This window comes from Antedon mediterranea, chromosome 4 (genome assembly GCF_964355755.1).
Source record: "Antedon mediterranea chromosome 4, ecAntMedi1.1, whole genome shotgun sequence".
Lineage (NCBI taxonomy): Eukaryota > Metazoa > Echinodermata > Crinoidea > Comatulida > Antedonidae > Antedon > Antedon mediterranea.
In genome coordinates this window covers 15,122,727-15,143,884 of record NC_092673.1, presented here as the reverse complement: position 1 = coordinate 15,143,884, position 21,158 = coordinate 15,122,727, and the positions used below count along the sequence as shown (strand labels likewise).

The 21,158-nt window shown below is 33.7% G+C and overlaps 1 protein-coding gene across 2 annotated transcripts in view; it reads right to left on the bottom strand.

The window, feature by feature from the left end:
* Positions 1 to 14,265, bottom strand: part of LOC140046743 (prominin-1-A-like) — a 65,565-nt gene extending 51,300 nt beyond the window's left edge. The window contains exons 1-6 of one of the 2 annotated variants that reach the window (XM_072091452.1): positions 14,149 to 14,265; positions 9,977 to 10,187; positions 9,090 to 9,331; positions 4,131 to 4,204; positions 2,968 to 3,167; positions 2,395 to 2,515 (exon numbers count right to left, since the gene is read on the bottom strand). In XM_072091452.1, the coding sequence (XP_071947553.1) occupies positions 2,395 to 2,515; positions 2,968 to 3,167; positions 4,131 to 4,204; positions 9,090 to 9,331; positions 9,977 to 10,059 (720 nt within the window). In that variant the 5' untranslated portion in view covers positions 10,060 to 10,187; positions 14,149 to 14,265. Of the gene's footprint in view, positions 1 to 2,394; positions 2,516 to 2,967; positions 3,168 to 4,130; positions 4,205 to 9,089; positions 9,332 to 9,615; positions 9,854 to 9,976; positions 10,188 to 14,148 lie in introns of those variants that run through there. The other variant, XM_072091453.1, reaches the window with a different exon arrangement.
* Between the last annotated feature and the right edge of the window lie 6,893 nt (positions 14,266 to 21,158).

Here is a 21,158-nt window from a genome sequence, read left to right as displayed (position 1 = left end):
TACGTGCTCGTGCGAAAACTCCCTATATGAGAAGATAAGAACATTATGTTGTAAAGCCTGTTTTCCACTAGGCGAAATTATTCGCGCAAATCAAACATTTTCGCGTATACGCACGCCCGATGGAAAACTTTGCTGATAAAATAAACTGCGCATGCGCGCGTATACGCAAAAATGTTCAATTCGCACGAATAAATTCACCTAGTGGAAAACATAATAGGCTTGATGAAGCTAAGCGAGTTATAATGTTGAGCTCAGATAGTAATTGCTTAATTTCATCATGGGTTAGTCGTTTTACTTAATGTAAATTATACACCAAAAATTAAAAAAATTGGTCTCTTTAGATAACCTGTAAGACGCGCAATGCGCCTATGCTGTAACATAGGCACGTCTATTCTGATGCGTCGAAATAGCCAAAATTCTGTTAAACGATACTCTAATATAGTAATTACTTCCAAATAATTTTAATTGTAAATAAATAAAATGATATCTAAATATTAGATGATAGACCTTGCTGCATATCTGGGAAAACTTCTGATTAATTACAATTTAACATTTTAAACGACTCATTTTACTTCAGAAATTCCCATAGTAAAAAGGTTTATTTGTTGTCATTTGTATTGCTATCTTTAGAGTTTGATAATAATCTTAAATATTGTATCAATATTTTTAAAATCTACACATTTATAAAAAATATAATTTCAAAAATAAAAAAAGTTAAATGCTTAAAGATGTATTGTCCCTTGAAACACAAAAAATGAAAAAAAAAATATTCTAAATTTAAATTGGCCATATCAAAAATTCGAGCCAAAAACAACAAGTTTACATAATTAACAGGTAAATTAATTAGATTACATTTCGTCTGGGAAATCGTCACAAGCGAAAGTAAACAAAGATTTCAAACCATGAGTATGCGTTATGCATGATGCTAATTAGGATTGTTTACAACTCGTCACGGTTGAGAAGGTGTTTTCACACAGATCGCGAGGAAGTTTTATGATTATGCATACAGAGTAGCCAAACAAGCGCGTTTGCATTATGAGATATGTTTTGATTGAAAACTTTGACTGGAAGTCAAAGTTATTTTTTGAACAAAAAAACATCTGTATTTCGGTAAAATTTTTTTTTTTTTCGACTCATTTTTGGTGAAAGTTAATAACTATTATGATACTTCAAAATAACCCACTTTTTTTCGAAATAAAAAAAAAAATTTTTTTTGGAATTAGTCAAAGGGACAATACATCTTTAATATCATAGAGAAGTTTTTTGTACTTGTTTTATGTCTTTTAAATGTATGAACGATCGTCATGTTACCAAGCGTCGCCCAAAACGTTTTGTACGAAAATTTTCCAATTACACACTTTTCAGTAAAATGCCTATAGTTTGCATTGCGGCGAACATACATCATATACAACAGAAAACAAAGGAAATTAACCCCTTCACTGCGTATACCCGGTACTACCGGGTATAAACAGACGTCGTTCAAATACGTATACACGGTAATACCGGGTATGGGCAAAACAATGATTTAATCGTATTTGCCTATAATATATAGCACCCTCATATAGTCATTAACATTTTTTTCCAGCAAAAAAAACGGCCCTCTATAGTTAATTAATTAATTAATTATATAGTATAAATAGTATTTCAACCTTGAAAAGTTGTTTTGAGTAGCGTAATGGCGGCCATTTTGAAAGTAAAAAAAATTTACTAGCCCCAATAGGGCAACATCGTGTTTATCACAACACGCAAAAAAAAAAATTCTGAAACAATAGTTAGTTTTTGTACTATAGTGAATTTTTGGAAACTGTCATTATTTTCACGATTTTGCCCCAAAACTTTGATTTGTGCATAATTTTTATAAAACAATAAAAATAATTCAATTTTTTAAAATATTTTTATTTGTTATACATATCTTCATCAATATCCAGTTGGAAAAACGTATTCCATAAGAATTTCTTATAGAAAATATAGTTTTTATCATTGATTCGATAAAAAACACGAAATCCAAAATACCTGTAATGACGTCACATGCCGTCATCAATATGCAAATTACTTTTTTTTTATACCTAACTCACACACCACAAAAATAATTACACAATTATCTCAATTAGTATTTTTTTGCAATTTATTAAAATATCATGTTTTTCTTAAATATATATTACGCACAGAGGTGGGAATAATGCTCCGCAGTGAAAGGGTTAGAAAATATTTATCCTAGAATTATAAAGTAACCATTTATACTGGCTTCGAGTTCGATTAAATAATCAATAAAAACAATAAAATTGTTGCATCCTAAAGAATGATTTTTTTTTACTGATCACACTGTCAATTGATTGGAATTTATTTTGAAATTAATGCCACTATATAATCAATGTTGTTAACTATTTTACTTACATTGTGTGTGTTCTCAATAAATGTCACTATGTTATCAATGTTGCTGTTGACATCGTCTGCAAATGTTTCAACTGAATCAGCTGTGTAATTGTTCAGAGAGTAGGCGGTACCAACACCACCTCTAAAAGTAAAAAAAAAAAGATCTTTCATTATCAAAAAAAACCAAAAAAGACTTCTTTTACCCTCTGTGACATTTTCATCCTACCGTTTTAAGATGGTTTTTAACGTTTAGAAAAAAAACCATTGGTTTCTATATTTATATCTCTGATATTTAAAAGATATATATTTATATATATTTACAAATAAATTTATGATTGAATTTAAAAATAAAATTGGATTTTAAAATTTAAAATATGATTAACTTTAAGATTAAATTTAAGATTTAGGATAAAATTTAAAAAATAATGGATTTTAACTAAACAAAAATTAAATCTATATCAGATTTCATATATTTAAAAAAATCATATTTATGATTTTAAAACCAAACAAATTTATGATGACGATTTAAAAATTAAATTGATTTAAAATCTGATTAAGATGGAAATAAAATAAAAATAATAGATTTGAACTTACAAAATGAAAGCACATGAAACTATTAAACCAATAATCCAATAACAACACATGCAAGTTGAAGAAGATTTCTGTTCCATTCTACCTCCGCATTTGTTGCAAGATCGCCAAAAGCAAAAACAAAGTGCAACGATCGGAAACACAACGATGAAGATGATTCCAATGACAAACAACATTATAAAGCCAACAATGTTGTCTTTTAACTGTCAATCAAAATAGTATTTGAAAATAAATAGCATATATCCTCGAGTATAATCCCACTTTGGGTCTAACCCACCCCCGAATGCGTCTCAAACAGGTATATCCCCGGGTATAGTCCCAGTATTGACTGTTGGTCTGGATGATTTTAAGCATCTCTCTAGTTCAGATGAGTTTTACAATAAATGCTTACCAATCATTTTTTATAGTCCCCCCAACCTCCAAAGTCGCCCCAATTTCATGTTCTAGTGGGGTAGGATTATACCAAAGGATATAAGGTAATTAACAAAATTAAATTTAAATACTGACAAAATGTTCAGAAGAATCTATGATTGTTGCAAATTGCAAATAATAGTCACAAGTTGCTGAATTTTTAAAAATTATTAATATTCTTAAGGAAGTTTTTTTTTTTTTAATGTAATTTCATATCAAATTAATGATTCACTTCCTATGTTTAAAGTTAGTAAAACAATAGCAAAACAATTGTAATATGAGATGATGCTCCGATATCTGGATTTTATAAAATTGTTGGTTTTGGTACATTTGGGTAAAACATACTATGAAACAAGGTACAGTTGTCATTAGTTGTAATGAAAGTACGTCTGGATGCAACCAGTGATTTGACCTATGAAAACACATGTCACTGTCACTTTATTGATTGCTCTTTTCAGTGGAAGAGCCAAGATCATTAGAGCCTGCTTCAACAGAAATTTATAATTCCCAGCAATGTTTTAACTGTATATATGAACTGTTTTATAAGTTGTTTTGTGACTGTGTAATTTGGTAGTAGTCACTCTCATACTGTAGGCCTACATTTAAAAGTAACACATCCAAATGCCAACTTCAAGTCAATGGCTACCAGATGTCTCTGTGAGACGGTTATTTGAACCAGTACCAGTACCAGTATAGCTGTGCATGCAACTATGGTAATTACAATTTAACCTACCCATTATTTATCCATGACCTACCTCAATATAATAGTCTATAGGTTCATATTCAGACATGATGTTAAATTCACCTCCAATGGCATCACAGATTACTTCTACAAAAAAAATATGAAATAGACATATAAGACTCAATCGCACTTTGTGGCTGTCTAAATATTACACTCATGACAACAAAATGGTAAATTTATAACATTTTAATACCTAAGGCAAAATATGACCATTGTGCGCTTTTGGATATTCTCTTCCCATTTCACTTTTAAACGAAATTAAACCATGACATTAAAACTAAACTAATTAAAGTGAATGGTGAAAGACAGAGTTTATATCTATGTTTGGATCAGACTTTTCATCCAGTGTGAAGCTGTGATTAGTTTTACCAAGACCAATAATAAAACACATGTGATCTGTATTACAGAATAATACAATGATATTGACAATCTGGTAATTTACAGGCCATTCCCAGTTACACTTACAGTAATATACAATTGTTGTAATTGCTTTCAAGATATACAAGTCTGACGCACATTCATTTTGTTTGCAAGGAGGAGGAGGAGGCGGATCCAGAAAGACAAGAAGTTAGCTTTTTCTGTAATGCTAGCAAGCAGTAGGTGGCGATCGCTGCCTTTTAAAAAACAAAAAAAACCGATGGTTTGTGGAGTTTTTTTTTTTAACTAGGCCTTCTCAGCCTCAGGGCCTGGGCCTACTAACTACTAGGACTACTACTAGCTAGCCTACTACTATATACTATACTACCAGGGAGTTCAACTCCCTGATAATATAGAGTTGCTCTTCCAGTATGTGAGGACTGCCGCAAGTTGGGCAGAAAAAGCCAGACTTCACACCAGCGTCATAAGTGATTGGATATCCACAAAATATATTTAATGTCATTTTGGTAATACTGCAATAAATATTAACTGGCAACTAGTAAAGTGTATTTGGTTCATTCATTCAAATTCCTACAATACCCATACAACTAAATTAGATTTTAAGTCATGCTTAAAACAAACATAGGCAAGCAACATATTGTACTTAATAAGTAAATGAAGTTGGTATGAGCTTTACCACTAGTACTATATAGTATTTTATTTTCGTCGCAGGTCTCACTCCGATAAAACATCCAAGGCCCAAAAAACCCAAATGATGTAGTAGGCCTAGGATTTGTACAAAAAAAACAAAACTTTTTCCACCCACCCCCTCATCTTCTACACACTTATATACAGATCAGTTTTTGTAATATGTATTTTTTCCACCCGCCCCTCTACTCCAATTTTTAAAGCAAACAAACCATTTTTTTTAGGCCTAATGTGATAGTACCAACATAAAGAAGTTTCTTAACCTGTGTGCAATGATATGATGTGCAGTTAAGATCAGAATAATTTTTGAAGCATTTACATACTCACTGTTGACTTGTTGGTTTCTTAGTGTAAGTACAATTTTCCATTTCTACAAGCAATCATTGGTCATTACAATATATACACCAGTACATATTCTGAATGTTTTTAAAGTATAAATTAACAGTACCTTGATATTTAGGTGCTGAGCATTCTAAGTCAGCAAAAAAAGAATGCCTTGTGTACAGCTTTCACCTCCTTTCAGTAAATGTTTTAAATATAACATTTTGTCATCTACATTTTATAAATTATATATCTTCTAGGTTTGAGTTTGTGATTGGAATGGGTTCACGATAAACTACGATTAACCGATGATCAAGAAAGGAATGCACAGCTTTTGCATCGTTTATATGGAAACAAGAGGGTGTGTTGTGAATATAGATAGTATTCTGTAAGGCCCTTAAGGTGCCTCATAGTAGACATATTACCTTGTTCATCACTACCTAGTTACTGCCTGAAACTACCTTAACCACATGATGTAGATATTCAGACTTGATGAATAAGAATCTTATTAAACCATCACCATATTATTATTACTGACTACATCAATAAACAGGCAGTCCTGCCAGAACGTACAGCAAATTATTAGTACTTTATTATAGGGTGTACTTGTTGCTTTCCCGAGATATTGTTAGTACAACTAACAGTAACATTAGTGACTATTATTACCTCTTAGTCCTACCTACTGTACATCTGATGCAAAAGAGAGTGATACTGAAGTAAGATACATAACATTTTTGTTGATAACCGGTTTTGGCTAAATCTTCTCAGTGCAATTGTATATGAATTAATTGTATTGTGGTATTATAATATGAGATATCTTTTTTTTCAAGATTCAAAAATTGTATTATAAATCTAAATTGTCAATTCATTTCAAATAAACTTTTATTTCTTTCAAATAAAATAGGAAAAGATTTCTTTTAATTTTCAGAGTAAAAATATAAGAAATGTCTGAAAAATGTTAATTAACTTCTTTCAACAATAAAAGCAGCAAAAAAAGCTATAAACATTTATAATGTATGTTAAGCATACTGTATGCAAACAAGTTATTTGCAGTTATCAGTATATGGTATCTTCAATCTGCTAGATCAATATACAATAGTATTACAACATGAATGATGAATGTATTATTATTAATTAATTTTATTATTCATATGTAGGTTGGCTCGGAGCCGGCCTCGGGCTTGCTAATACCTAAAGTGTAAATGGGGTCATAGTTTATTGCATGGTGGGCCACCATTTCCAAATCTACCTATGTGGGCATATTTATATATTGAAGGAAAACCAGAAGAGGAAATAAATTGTCAGGGCATCAACCCAAAGAAATAATCCCATTAAATGCAGCAACTGCCAATTTGTTGGCTTTTTTGAATGGACTGCACCATCACGAGTCAGATCTGATAAAGGAGGCGAGAATGTATTGGTCGCTCGCTTTATGTTAAGAAATAGAGGCTTAAAATGTGGCAGCCATATAACAGGTTCATCAGTTCACAATCAAAGAATGATTTGATGTGGCTGGATATCAAACAAACTGTTGTTAAACAATTTCAAGGTATATTTAACTACATGGAAAATTTGGGAATTCTTGATCCCTTAAACCAGATTCATATTTATTGCCTTCATTCAGTATTTTTAAGTCTCATTAATGATTCATTAAGAGAGATGGAAGGCAATTGGAATGACCATCCCATGAGTAGCAAACATAATCTTTTACCGAATCAGCTTTGGCATGTGGGATTAATCATGCTTATGCATTTACTCTGAAGAATATCAAGATCTAATTCACAATTATGGAATTGATGAAGATGGGCCACAAGCTGTTGATGACAACAATAATGAACAGATTACTGTTCCATATATACAATTGCCATTAACCAAAAATCTATTTTGACACAAATATTGAGTTGGAAGACATAATAATCCTTAATACTACTGTATAATCTTCAAATTTGGAAGGTTCTATGGTAAAACAACCATATTTGATACATGAAAACTATGATATTCTGAACACCACAGAGCATTGATAAAAAACCTCAACAATTTTACAGTAGGATTGTATTATATATTAGGGATCATAAACATCTCAATAGAATATTGTACTTAGATATTAAAACAAATGAAGTGAAAACACTTAATATTAATGTTGCACAAAATAACCATATCAAAACAAATCAATTTGCAAATCAAGATTCTATAGAAATGTCCTTCTATTTAAATAAAGAAAACAATTCAACAATTGTACTGTACATTGCATGAAATCACCATGATTTAGGTAGCATTGTGCAGTTAAAATAGCAGCTGATCAAATTAGTACATTGAACTTGAATTTACAGTGGCAATAATAATGACTACATTGTCAACTTCCACAGTACAGTACACTGAGGGCCTGTTTCTGCTGCAACTGCTCAAAATACGGTATAAAAATACGGTATAAAATACGGTATTTTTTATACCGTATTTTTTAGTACCCCGTTTCTGCTAACAATACTTCTTGGGTGGTCGTGTTAAATTTCATCTTTTTTACCCAAATTTCCATTCATTTTATTTGATCGATAATTAAAAGTCGCAATAAAGGAAGTTTTACGTCTCACTTTCAACAGCCTAGCCCTAGTGATAGAGATGTTGTGAGAGCACAGAAAACATCGTAATGGGGACAATTAATTCGTTCCCTCCCCGAGTTATTGTATTTTGCAATGTTGTACTGCTTTCGCAGGCTCTTCAGCTTTGAGTTTACTTGCTTTGGAGACAAGTCTATTCCATACTCCTGCTTTATTTTTTTAGAAATGTCTTATGTGGTTGTCCCTTTTATTACCTTTTAGTTGGCCAGACATTTTAGCTTCCCCACACAAATTTATTTAGTAAAACTGTGACGTCTTCGCTCCACATTTTCGCCGAATATATATATACACGTGTGTAAAACAGCTGACAGCGACAGAAAATAAAAACACGAATGTTGACCTTTTGTCATGTAAAAAAAAAATACGGTATTTTTTATTGGCAGCAGAAACGGGTACAAAAAATACGGTATAAATTTGTAAATACCGTATTTTATCCACAAATTTTGTGGGGAAAATACGGTATACAAAATACGGTATATTTTTTATGAGCGCAGTTTCTGCTGCCAAAAATATACCGTATATATACGGTATTCAACAAATACCGTATAATATACGGTATTTAGTTGGCAGCAGAAACAGGGCCTGATTAATATAATATCATTGCAGTCATTACTACTAGTATTATTGAATTCAGACAAGAATAACAGTTTATACAAAAACACGATGGAAAATGATGGTTATCACACATTCATTCATTTCTATGGTAATACTAATAGACAACAATTAAATCAAAACATTCATAATTATACTGTACCAAGTGCTTTCTAGTTACAAATTTTAAAATTATTTAAATCTACTATCCAATTACAAAATATTGTGTATGTATGGACAAATATAAAGAGCTCCCAAGCATTTTAAAATACCATAGATAATTTTTTTTTTTACAATGTTGAAATAAAAGATAATCAAGATTATATAAAACTGATGTCAGGAAATACAAAAGTAATAGAAAATAATACTAGAATACATACCATATGGTGGGTCACCAGGTGATATGAATTTCAAGAAACCATCTATTGAATTCCAAGTAGTATCTAATGGAAACCGGTCCCCATCAAACTTTTCTTCGCTGTATTCCTTGCCTTCTGGCAATGATGCCCACGTTATATCGCCATTATTATTCGTGTTTGTTGACCAGACTTCACTAAATACCAATAACGTGATGGCCAACAGGATAAGACATCTCGTAATCATAATGCAACTTTGAAATTTCCTATATGAAATTAAAATGTAACAAATTGAATGACATTTATAATATTACTTCTTAGAAATTAGTATAAGAAAAAATACTGTGTGATTGACAGTGAAAACAGACATTTTTCTTTCTCTTCTCTTACAAGACTTTGTCACAAAGGGTTTTTTTTCCTTTTAATTTTGGTTTGGACTGAAATATACTAAGAATAAATAACATAAAATTAAAATATTTATTAATAATGTGAATTCTATTAATAATAATTATTAATAATAGTTTTTTCGCAACATATTTTTAAGACTTACCGTAGGTCTAGACTCTTAGCAATATGAATAGGTAGGAGTTAATATTGCGTAGCCCGAACCTTAGTGATGATGGTAAAGGTAGGGCTAGCCCAACCTACCTCACCTGTAAAAAAGTGCATAACAACATCCGCATAGGCGGCTTAACATTAACAGTCAATAACAAACACATACCTCTCTTTCTTCTGCACATTGTATATATTGGGCCGGTGGATGTATGTATGCTTTATAACATTTTAAATTAAATTATCATATAGTGATACACTACATGGATTATATAAAATAACCAATTGATTATAATGTATTCAATTTCATGTAACTTACAGTTTATCATCAACATCCAATTACCTGCAAACTTACTTACGTATGATCTGATAGCAGCTGCTGTGTGTTGTCTTCTTGAATCTTGTGGACGGTCGACGCTATAGGAGCACCTTCTAACAGCATTAATTATTATACATGAGCAGAGGTAATTTGTATATTCATATCTCAAGAAAGTAAAAAGGTCAACTCCTCAACGTGTAGCGCTGATGATCTGTGTGTAAATGTTCGTATGTTTTTACTTTCCGTGGAGCCTGAAAAAGTACATAATAAAAGTTACCTGAGGCACCATAATATTTTCAAAATATTTTGGCATGGATCGATGACTCTTGACCTACTCTACCATTCGCCACCCTAGTTCCGCAAATTTTGTTTAATCTACGCCCTCTACGGTGAATAAGTAACTAGCTTTTACGAACGTTATAACACTTGACCTACTTAATATTTTCAAATTATTTTGGTATGGATCGATGACCCTTGACCTACTCTACCATTTGCCACCCTAGTTTTGCGAACTTTGTTGCATCTACGCCCTCTACGGCGAATAAGTAACTAACTTTACAAACGTTATAACACTTGACCTACTTAATATTTTCAAAATATTTTGTATGGATCGATAACCCTTGACCTACTCTACCATTTACCACCCTAGTTCGGCAAAATTTTTGGCATCTACGCCCTCTATGGCGAATAATTAACTAGCTTTACAAACAACGGTCGAAATATATTATATTATTTAGCCGAAGGCTGGATTGCAAACTCCAATGTTATCGCAGTTCAAAAAGTGATTCTCCATGGAGAGGGAACCAACAAGATGGCGGCTGCAATCGACCAATCAGATGCTCTACGCAGTACGCACTACTATACGCTTGTGTTGAGCCTATCTGTGTGAGAACGATACGCAACACAGCGTGTTAAGCGTATAAACGCAAACGTATTCTATGATCCTCGTATACAAAAAATACTAGATTACCCAGAAAGAAATTATTCTTTCCATTGCGAATAACAATATTAATTAATTTTATAAAAACTTCACTTTGCTTTAACAAGAATATGTTGTAATTTATGTGGTCTTAATGTATTATATTATATTATTTTTAATATTAAATAATGTTTTTGTACACATTTACGGCCGCCATCTTGTTGGTTCCCCCTCCTGATGGAATCACTTTTAAGTCTGGAGTACGCCCTCTAGCCTTCGGCTTATTACACCTCTCTGGTTGGGCACCACTTTACTGTGTTTATTCAATAAACGTTAAGTATACACATAGAGATATTATAGTTCACTATAATATCTCTATGGTATACGGTACCTATAAAGTATACAAAGTATACCTAATAGGCATCTGGTGGGGTGGTACTAGGCTGATCGCCTACTAGACTACTATTACCCATTTCACACCAAAAGCAAAACTCCGGAGACACCCCGGAGTTGACGCCCCGGTGTTTTGATGTGAAAGGTAAAATCAAGCAACTCCGGAGTTTAAAACTGCGGGGTTGAACAGCTGAACATTCTCCGGAAAGCGAACTGCGGGGACACCCCGGTGTTTTGGTGTGAAAGGAACAAAAACCTAAACTCCGGAGTTTTCAGGTCAAAAGGTCATCCTCATATGATCACACATTGCTTTAGTATTATTTCAAAATACTTTAAATATTTGTAAAAAATATATAACGGGTATAAAAAATAATAAGTAGTATAAAAAAAACCATTATATTACTTCTGAGACTTTTGAAAATAATTATTAAATTAAAAATATTATCAATTAAAATCGTTCTAATGATCGTCGCTATGTAAACAAACAAAATAGAGGGCGACATTAACAATTTTATTTTATAAACCCCGGTGTTGCTAGGTTGGTGTGAAAGGGTATCTCCGGAGTTTCTCGATGTTTTGAATGGTCATAAACCCCGGGGTGTCTCCGGAGTTTTGGTGTGAAAGGGGTATATGTGTACACAGTCTACACTAACTAGTCTATCGGCGATTAGTCAGAGGAATAACAACTCAATAAAGCCAGATATAAATTATAATTAAATATTAAGTTTCCTTAACAATTACTAAAAACTGACGCCCGAAACAAAGGAGTTAATATAAGGTAAACACAACATTATTCAGGCTCCACAGAAAGAAAAAACATACGAACATTCAGCGCTACACGTTGAGGAGTTGACCTTTCTACCTTCTTGAGATATGAATATGCAAATTACCTCTGCTCATGTATAATAATTAATACTATAGGAGCAACCTCTAACAGTATTAGCACCCTCTAACAGTATACAAATAATGAATGTTTATGAGTGCAATGGTACAAATAATGGCACGAGGTGAATGATGAAAGGTTATATCAACGAGGCAAAGCCGAGTTGATATAACCTTTCATCATTCACCAAGTGCCATTATTTGTACCATTACACGAATACAAAACATTCATTATTTGTTTTATATAACATCTAAATAACAAACAAAAATGTTTCAAAAAGTACTATTTAACGATCGTTGAATAGTGCGTACTATTGCACGCCATGTGACCCACATTCGTCCAATCAAATGACAGGAATTTATATAGGTGTTATATAATATTAATTATTATACATGAAGGTAATTTGCATATTCATATCTCAAGAAGGTAAAACGCTATAGCGTCGACCCTTGTGGATAGTAGTTGTGTTGTTGTATTGAAAAACTATGTTTATTGGGGGCGCTCCAAACTTTTTTTTGATGAGCTACAAAAATGTACTAGGCCGGCCATACGGTGAAGCAGAAAAAAAAACGTCTAGAAACCGGTTTTCCGTAGATTTGAATGTGATATAAAATTTGCGGGCCTGGAGTTGTAGCAATGATTTATTAAAAGTTGGACCGATTGGCGGTTGATGAAACGTGAGCAACTTGTAAAAATAAGCGAAATTGACCGCGAGCGAGCGGCAGTAAATCTCTACTCTGCAACTTAGCGGTAATTCGCCTTAATATGAATCAACTTGCGTTTTAAACCCGCGTCAACATGCTGATAAGCGTCAATAACATGCTGATAAGCGTCAATAAATAAATCGACAAACTAAGTACTGTACAGTATTATCGCGTCTGTTTACCGTTTACCTGTCTTATTGTCTGTTAATGCTATAATTCAAGGCAAAGGGAATCAAAAGAAGGAAAGATATCGATTTATATTTTTTTTATATTCATATCATATTTCATATTTCATAATTGTATTATGCTATATGTAAATTTTGACTGTGGTAAAAATAGGTAATTCTGAATAAATGAATATTTCATACACTAAATTAAGAAAAAAATACAACCGGAATTTAGAATTAAAAAAAAACAAAACCATATTTAAAGTCAATAGCATAAAAATACCGGGGTGTCAAGAAACCTAAGATCACGAAAGCTGAGACCCCCTAAGACCTAAGATCACAAAACCTAAAGACCCAAGACATATACGATTAACAATATTTCTCTTTCGCACCTGCCTTGTATTTTAACTCTAAATTTGTTAACCAACTTTATCCTGAATACCATTAATAGAGGGCTAAAAACTATGTGGAACATACATCTCAACTCATTTTTTGGTGAAAATCATGTTCAATTCAATATATTTTGTCCCTGTCAATACAAATAAAATGTTACTGTTGATACTTTACACGGTTTCGTTAACTTTAAAAATAAAATCGACAAATTCATCATATCCCCTTAGGTCGCTCTTATGACTAGGCCTAGGGTAAGTAGTGATGCTGATTTTAAGATCGATTAGGTCAAGTGTTATAAAGTTCGTAAAAGCTAGTTACTTATTCGCCGTAAATGCATAAAATGTTATTGAACTTTGACCGGAAGAAGTAGTGGAGGTCAAGACTATACAATAACTACTCAATTAGACGGTTATTACGTATTAAAATCTGTTTTTAAAAATATTTCTGACTGTCCCAATAATTGAATTTGAATAAGGAACTTGGAACTAGTAACCAACTTCAAAGACATATCGCAGTTACATTGTTTTGCCTCAGAAATGACTTTCATTCTAGGCCATGCACGTCATTTCCAAGGCAAAACAACGTATCTGTTAACAGTGGTAATAACTGTTGATCAAATTGTTTAAATTATTTAATATTTTGTATTTAATAATAAATATTATTTATATATACTCATGCAAAATTTCACATCATTACGATAATTTGTTGCTGAAATGCAAACACTCAAACTTCAATACAACATTTTGTAGTTACGTTGTTTTGACTTGGCTTGGAACCTAGGCTACTTCAATTTCGGTGATTTCCTGCCTCACAATTTTGGGAAATGATAAAATGATGCCTCACATTTTTTATGGTAAAACGATGCCTCGCATAAATTTCTTACTTGCCTCGCTTGCCTTCCCTGCCTCGCACTTTGTTACTACTGCTGCCATATTGATTGGAATCAAATATGGTTCAAGTCACCACAAAACACTGCAAAAGAAAGAAGATACTTTGATGAAGTTAAAAGAAGAGAAAAAAGCTAAAGAAGTTAAGAAAGAGGCTGCTGCAGGTAATAAAATAATCTAATTCTAAACAAAGTAATGATTATAAACTGTGTTTGGAAATACCTTTTCTTTTTTGGGGAAAACTGGAGCCATGGCCTGGTTAAATAGTCAGCCAGTAGATTTATTTTATGATAATGAAATATTCTGATTATTATTTATGAACTAATTAATTGTTACTTATTTTTTATCTTTCAGCATCCTCAGAAGGCTCAATATTTGACTAGATGAAATGATTGTTTCCGATTTCAGTGTGATCTAGACAGCTTGCTTGTTGTGGTCGTAGAAGAATGAACTCTTTAATATCAAATGTGTATATAAAATACTAAAATCTCAATATACCAGTTGTCACAATGGCCCTGTTTCTGCTGCCAATCCCAAATATACCGTATAAATATACCGTATAAATATACCGTATATGAAATTTCCGCTGCACATACTTCGTGGGTGGGCTGTAAAAAAAGTTGGCTTTCATATACCCAAAATGCATTTTGTGAGACGGAACTATGGATTGATCTAGAGTCTCGTGTAGTGAGGTTACATGACAAAAACAAAACAATGATGGTTTCTCAAAACGTCTTAGCATTGCTTTCTATTTTAAATCTAATGATCAGAAGTGGCAACGAATTTACATCGCACAAACAATCTAGAAATGTAGAATGGGCATTGACTACATTTATGCAAAGAAGACGACGGCGTTTGCCTTTAACTTTGGCGTTATTAAGTCTACCACAAATTCTGCTTTATTTTGTTTGAGATACTTTTGTAAATCTCGGTATCTCTTCTGTTGCCATGTAGTCTCCCCCCAACCTTCGCTTCTCTCCACAATTGAATTGCAAAAATAGTTATTTCTTCAGTCCACAGTGATATTTTGATCTGTTGCTTGCTTATTATACACGTGTGTGTCAATGCAGCAGAAAAACAAACGCGTCACGCTCTGTTAGTTTTTGACCTCATGTCATGGGCCAGGTCACATATACGGTATATTTTGAGTGCAGCAGAAACGGGGTACGAAATATACGGTATATTTTGGAATATACCGTATAATATCCACAAACGATGGGGATATTTATGCGGTATATATACCGCATATATATACGGTATATTTTTTATGAGACCCATTTCTGCTGCCAAAAAATATACCGTATATAAAATATACCGTATATATACGGTATATTTTTGGCAGCAGAAACGGGGCCAATGTCTCACAGCTACCAAAACATCTGTTAGCTGTGTCTATAATTAGTTTTAGCAACCCATTTCAAGCAGTGACTGAAAATGATGAGCCTTTACTTTGCTTGTTTGCAAAACATTTACAAAGAGATTAATAAATGTGTTTATTGAAAGATTATATACTTGAGTTGTTGGTTTGTCAGTTAGTTTTAGTTTTTAATAGATGAATGGAAGAAGATAAAGTATCAATACTCAATGTCTGATTCAAAGTTATTGATTAAAAACACTGGTAAAACAGCACATCCATTGCGAAAGGTGAGGGGGAGAAATAAAAGAATACTTTGCGAGCGAGATGAGCAATTTTAGGTTGTTTCAATCAAATTACGAGCACATTTCAACTATCCCGATTTCGCGCCTGCGTTTCAAATTGTCCTATATTTTAAAAAGTCTGCAAACTAAACTAACTTCAAGTGAACCTTAGTAAATCTTCAGCTTATGACATCAATTGACCATTTGCATGTAACGATTTTATGTTGTGGTATGATGATGCATGCACAATTTCCGAGCTTCATCAGCGAAAAAACATGTACATCCGATGAGAATCTGCTGAAGTGTAGGCATAGCAATTTTTACTGTACATTGGTATTGGAGTCCAAGAGCATTAGAGTTTGACCCGGAAATTTCTGGTAACTAGCTGATTTTTTTCAGAAAAGGTTCAGAACTATGATTGGAACATCATACTAAAGTCCCGAAAAATCCTCCTTGTGCTCTCCGAGAAATCCAAGACGGCATCCAAAATGTCCACCATTTTAATTGGTCTATAACGTTGTAACCGCTTGTCATAGATAATTGATTTTGGTGTCAAATAGTTCAAAATATATACATTCATATTTGCTCTAATAGAAAATTTTGTCAAAAAATGGCCGCTGGCAGTTTGACCTTTGACCTGGTCTTATCATATCTCGGTAATGGCTTGTCATAGAAGTGAAATTAGGCCCAAATTTTTCAGAACATGCATATTTTTATTTAGTGTAATGAAATATTTTATCCCAAAATGACCGGAAGTGAGGTTATTGACCTCTTATTGACCTACAGTATCCATATATCTTTTACCGTATCTCAAGAAATATTTGTCGTAGAGCGTTACTTTTGGTATCAAATTGTTTGTAATATATACCGGTATGTTTCTATTTACAGTAGTCTAATACAATAGTTTGCCCTAAAACGATCGGAAGTAAGTTATTGAGATATTCTCTTAAGCAAACACCTATAATGAAAAATCAAAGAGCTGCATAGGCAGAGTATGAATAGATAAAATCAAAATCACACAGTTTAAATCTGCCTAAAACCATGTTTTGGGCATAGCACAGTGAATAGGTAAATTGTTACAAAAAGAAAACATGTCAATTCAAACAAAGTACAAAAAATAACAGTGGGTCAATCAAAGTTGGTTAATCAAAAAATTGGCAAATAACTACACGGCACATATGATTATCAAAACAATTAATGTTAAAGACCCTTTTTCTGCAATTTTTGACGTTTTGTAAGAATAATGCATTTTGAACCATTAAACCAAGTAATTCCTTGTTTTAAATGTAAGTTATGGTATATTAGTCGCGTGCAACGCAACTCGCTACAGCTCACTATGTCGGTCGGTTGATCGGTTGGTAAACACCAACTCAAATTTGAGCACGCGACTGCAGCCATGTATATGGCCTTGTTTATGATAAAAAGAGAATGTACCCTACGTAGTTCTCGTCAAACGTTCTCTACCTGGACATACCTATACTTATTCTTCACATTTTTAACTGTTTAAAGACATAACAATTATCGTCATAGGCCAATATATGATTTATATGAACACTACTTACAGTAGTTCAAATCCCTTCAACATTGATCAGCAGCATTCTGTTACAGTAATTCATCATCTGATGTTCCATCTTCAAGTTCAACATTGGTGTTTGTTGCTTAATCTTGCACATCATGATCATCCAATATTATTGGTTGGGAGTTAAAGACCCCTTCCCTGCAATTTTGGACGTTTTTTGGAAAATAATACATATATATCACTTTAAAAACATTAAACCATGTCATTCCTTGTCTTAAATGTACGTTTTATGGTAAATTATGATAAAAAGTGAGAAACAATGTACTACCTAAGTAGCTCGCGGCGATCGACCTCTCGTGGACGGTCTTGGGCCTAGCCTAGCTAGGCTTAGTTTTGTAGGCCTAGCTGGTAAACATCGATAACGTACGAACATCGTACGCTAGCTATATACCTAGCCTGACGTTGCATAGTTGCTGCATTAATTGTCTTTCTATTTTTGCCAGACTCCGTTGATACAAATTGGGGAAAACCCGGTATTTTCGCTGAAAAGTTAGGAGTCTTCCATTTGTTTTGGCTTCACGATCGATCGAAAAGTGGGCGAATTACAGGTGAAAAACAAAAATATCAATCCGCGCGCAATGCATTTTGGGATTTATAGCGGGCCGCTATAATTATTAGAATCGATTTATTTTTCACATTTTTAACCATTTAAAGACGAAAAAAGATATCGCAATAGGACCATATAGTATTATTTTTACATTAAATATAGTTTGTGATCTTAAATTAGATCTAAAAAACGTAGGGAATGGGGCTTTAAACATTTAATACACATAGAAGTGTACATGTCAAACTTATACAGCCATCCTCTTTGCACCCACATGATACCATATTGAGTAAAGTATCAGGAGCAACAGGACGTTCTGTTTCGATCCATCCAATCCTGAACTGTTAAATAAGTGCGGTATGAATGTTGCTTTGCTGCCGCACTAGTTGGAGGTAGACTTGCCAACTGAAATTCTGAACTTATAGAACTACGACTGATTGCCCGTTTATATGCAATGTGTCGGTATTCATCAAGTGATTTAAATTGTTGGGCTGCTCCATATAGTTTAAGTATGAACATTTCTCCAGCTTTTCTCACCTCGTCATGACTACTTGTAGTTGTGAACGTGTCCACCAAATCATATTCTTGTCTTTTATGAATCATGTTAAATGCTACGCTTTCCTTGTCGATAGATTACAGAAACCGTGTCGCATCCCGTTTAATACAGCATGTACAAACATCAAGTGATTCTTAGTGTCGCCTATAGTATTTTGAATTTCATTAATGTTGTAGACAGTTACAGGATTTTTGTTAATGTACTGTCGGTAATACCCCGTCCATGTGTCATACCTCCAGATGTTTTCAGTAACCGCATCAACGACTGTTCAATTGTTTGATCGGAGAAGTTTCCTACCCAGAATGAATCTGATTGGCGAATGGTGAAATATCCCTTTTCGGTAAATAGGTTGTACTCGTGTGTGGCCATTGTGTCCTTTAAGCCTTCCATCTGCTGCAAGTACAACCTTCCTGATTTGGCGTAGGAAAGATGTCCTGCGGCATGAAAATATGGAATCATTTCCTTTATACAACCAAGATGGAGTTCCCAGTGCCCTGTTCTTTCAACTCGAATGAAGTGTTGTATGATGGTCACCTGTCTGATGTATTGAACCCACAGCTTTCCAGTTCTACTTTGATTTTTAGTCTGATCAAGTAGTTGCAAAATTACATTTTGTAATCTATTTACACATTCATCTTTGGCTAACTCAGTGAAATCATTTTCTCGATCAAGGCAGCTTCTGCAAATTTGTTATATGGAATCGTTGTCAATGTTATCCAATGTGCCTGGTGTAGCCAGCAAGACAGACATAAGGGCAGCTGAAGTAAGGATGTGACCACGTACAGCTCGAGAAAAAGCATGTCCAGTTAACATTATGTACAACAGTTCCTTTTGCGTATACCGTCTCCCAAAGCTCAGCTAGACCACTTCTTGACATGATATTACCTATGCTACCCAGATAAGACATAAGGAGGTGGAATCCCCGAGACGCACTATTACTGTTAAATCTTCCGAAGAAGGAACAATCTCAGCTGCTTTGATATACAACGGTTGGTCAAACGTAACCGAAGAAGAAACAATCTCAGCTGCTTTGATATACAACGGTTGGTCAAACGTAACCGAAGAAGAAACAATCTCAGCTGCTTTGATATACAACGGTTGGTCAAACGTAACCGGCATACATTCAGTCCATGCTTTTCACATAGTCCTTGTGCATGGATTTGAAGGGTTCAAATTAATGAACGGTAGAGTCTCTATCCTCGATGTCTCATATATGCCACCTCGCATAGCCACTTGCATGAACCCATTCCATGACGGACACGGGGCAAGTTCAATAGTAAAACCAGCAACCCAGAGGTAGTCAAGTACAACTGCTAAACACAGAGCCTGGCGATTTTTGTTGTGGCTCTTGATGGGATCTACAACAACAGTTTTTCAACCGGAAACAGCAGGTTTTGTATACGTTTTTATTGGGATGTGTCCAAAGGCTCCAACTATTTCTGTTGATGGTAATTTCACCGTACGTGGTATTGGCGAATCATCTACACTCCCAGGAAGAGTCACACATGCTAGTTCACCCATACTATGGAACGTGTTGTTAACAGTGACTGTTGCTACATTGAAGTCAGCATTGTCAAATATAAACTTTGTGAAACCATTCAAGTTATATGTTTGTTCACCTCTTGATATCAGAGCATTCTCGAAACGTTGTACCTACACAGCCAGGTAGTGCATGAACCCACTTTGTTAATGTACTGTCGGTAATACTCCGTCCATGTGTCATACCTCCAGATGTTTTCAGTAACCGCATCAACGACTGTTCATTGTTTGATCGGAGAAGTTTCCTCCTTCCTCCTTCGTATTGGCGAATCATCTACACTCCCAGGAGGAGTCACACATGCTAGTCCACCCATACTATGGAACGTGTTGCGACCAGTGAATGTTGCTACATTGAAGTCAGCATTGTCAAATATAAACTGTGTGAAACCATTCAGGTTAGTTATATGTTTGTTCACCTCTTGATATCAGAGCATTCTCGAAACCTTGTACCTCTTTGTAACTATCACTGTATCAGCAAAACTCATACTGCTCAATATATCAATCAATTCATGTGATGCATATTTGCGATGTATACACAGCTATTCCAAGCAAAAGTGATGAGAAAAACAACCTAGGTCTGCTTGCAGAAATTATTGCATGTCCAATGGATGTATCTTCTATCATAAACTGTGCTATTTTGGCTCCTGCCATCTATTATAGATAGATAGATAGAAATCTTTCTTTATTCTGGATATTCATTCAATATTTGTACATTGTTCTTCCTTGAAGTCCAGTTAACACTTACAAATTACAAATATAAACAATAAAAATGGAAAATTATGAAAACGTTTTTAAAGACTACTTACAATATCACAAGAAGCAGGAGAAAAAAACCAGTTAGATCAAATTTTTAAACGATTGCAAAGTTAATGAATTTATAGAGCTGCGAATATCTGGTGAAAGATTATTCCATTTTGACTGAGCGGTATTGAAATGTTCTTTTACCAGAATCATTATGCCATTTTGTTAAAACTAAAGTGTTTTTCGATTTGAGGTCATTATAAGAATATTATGGTCCCA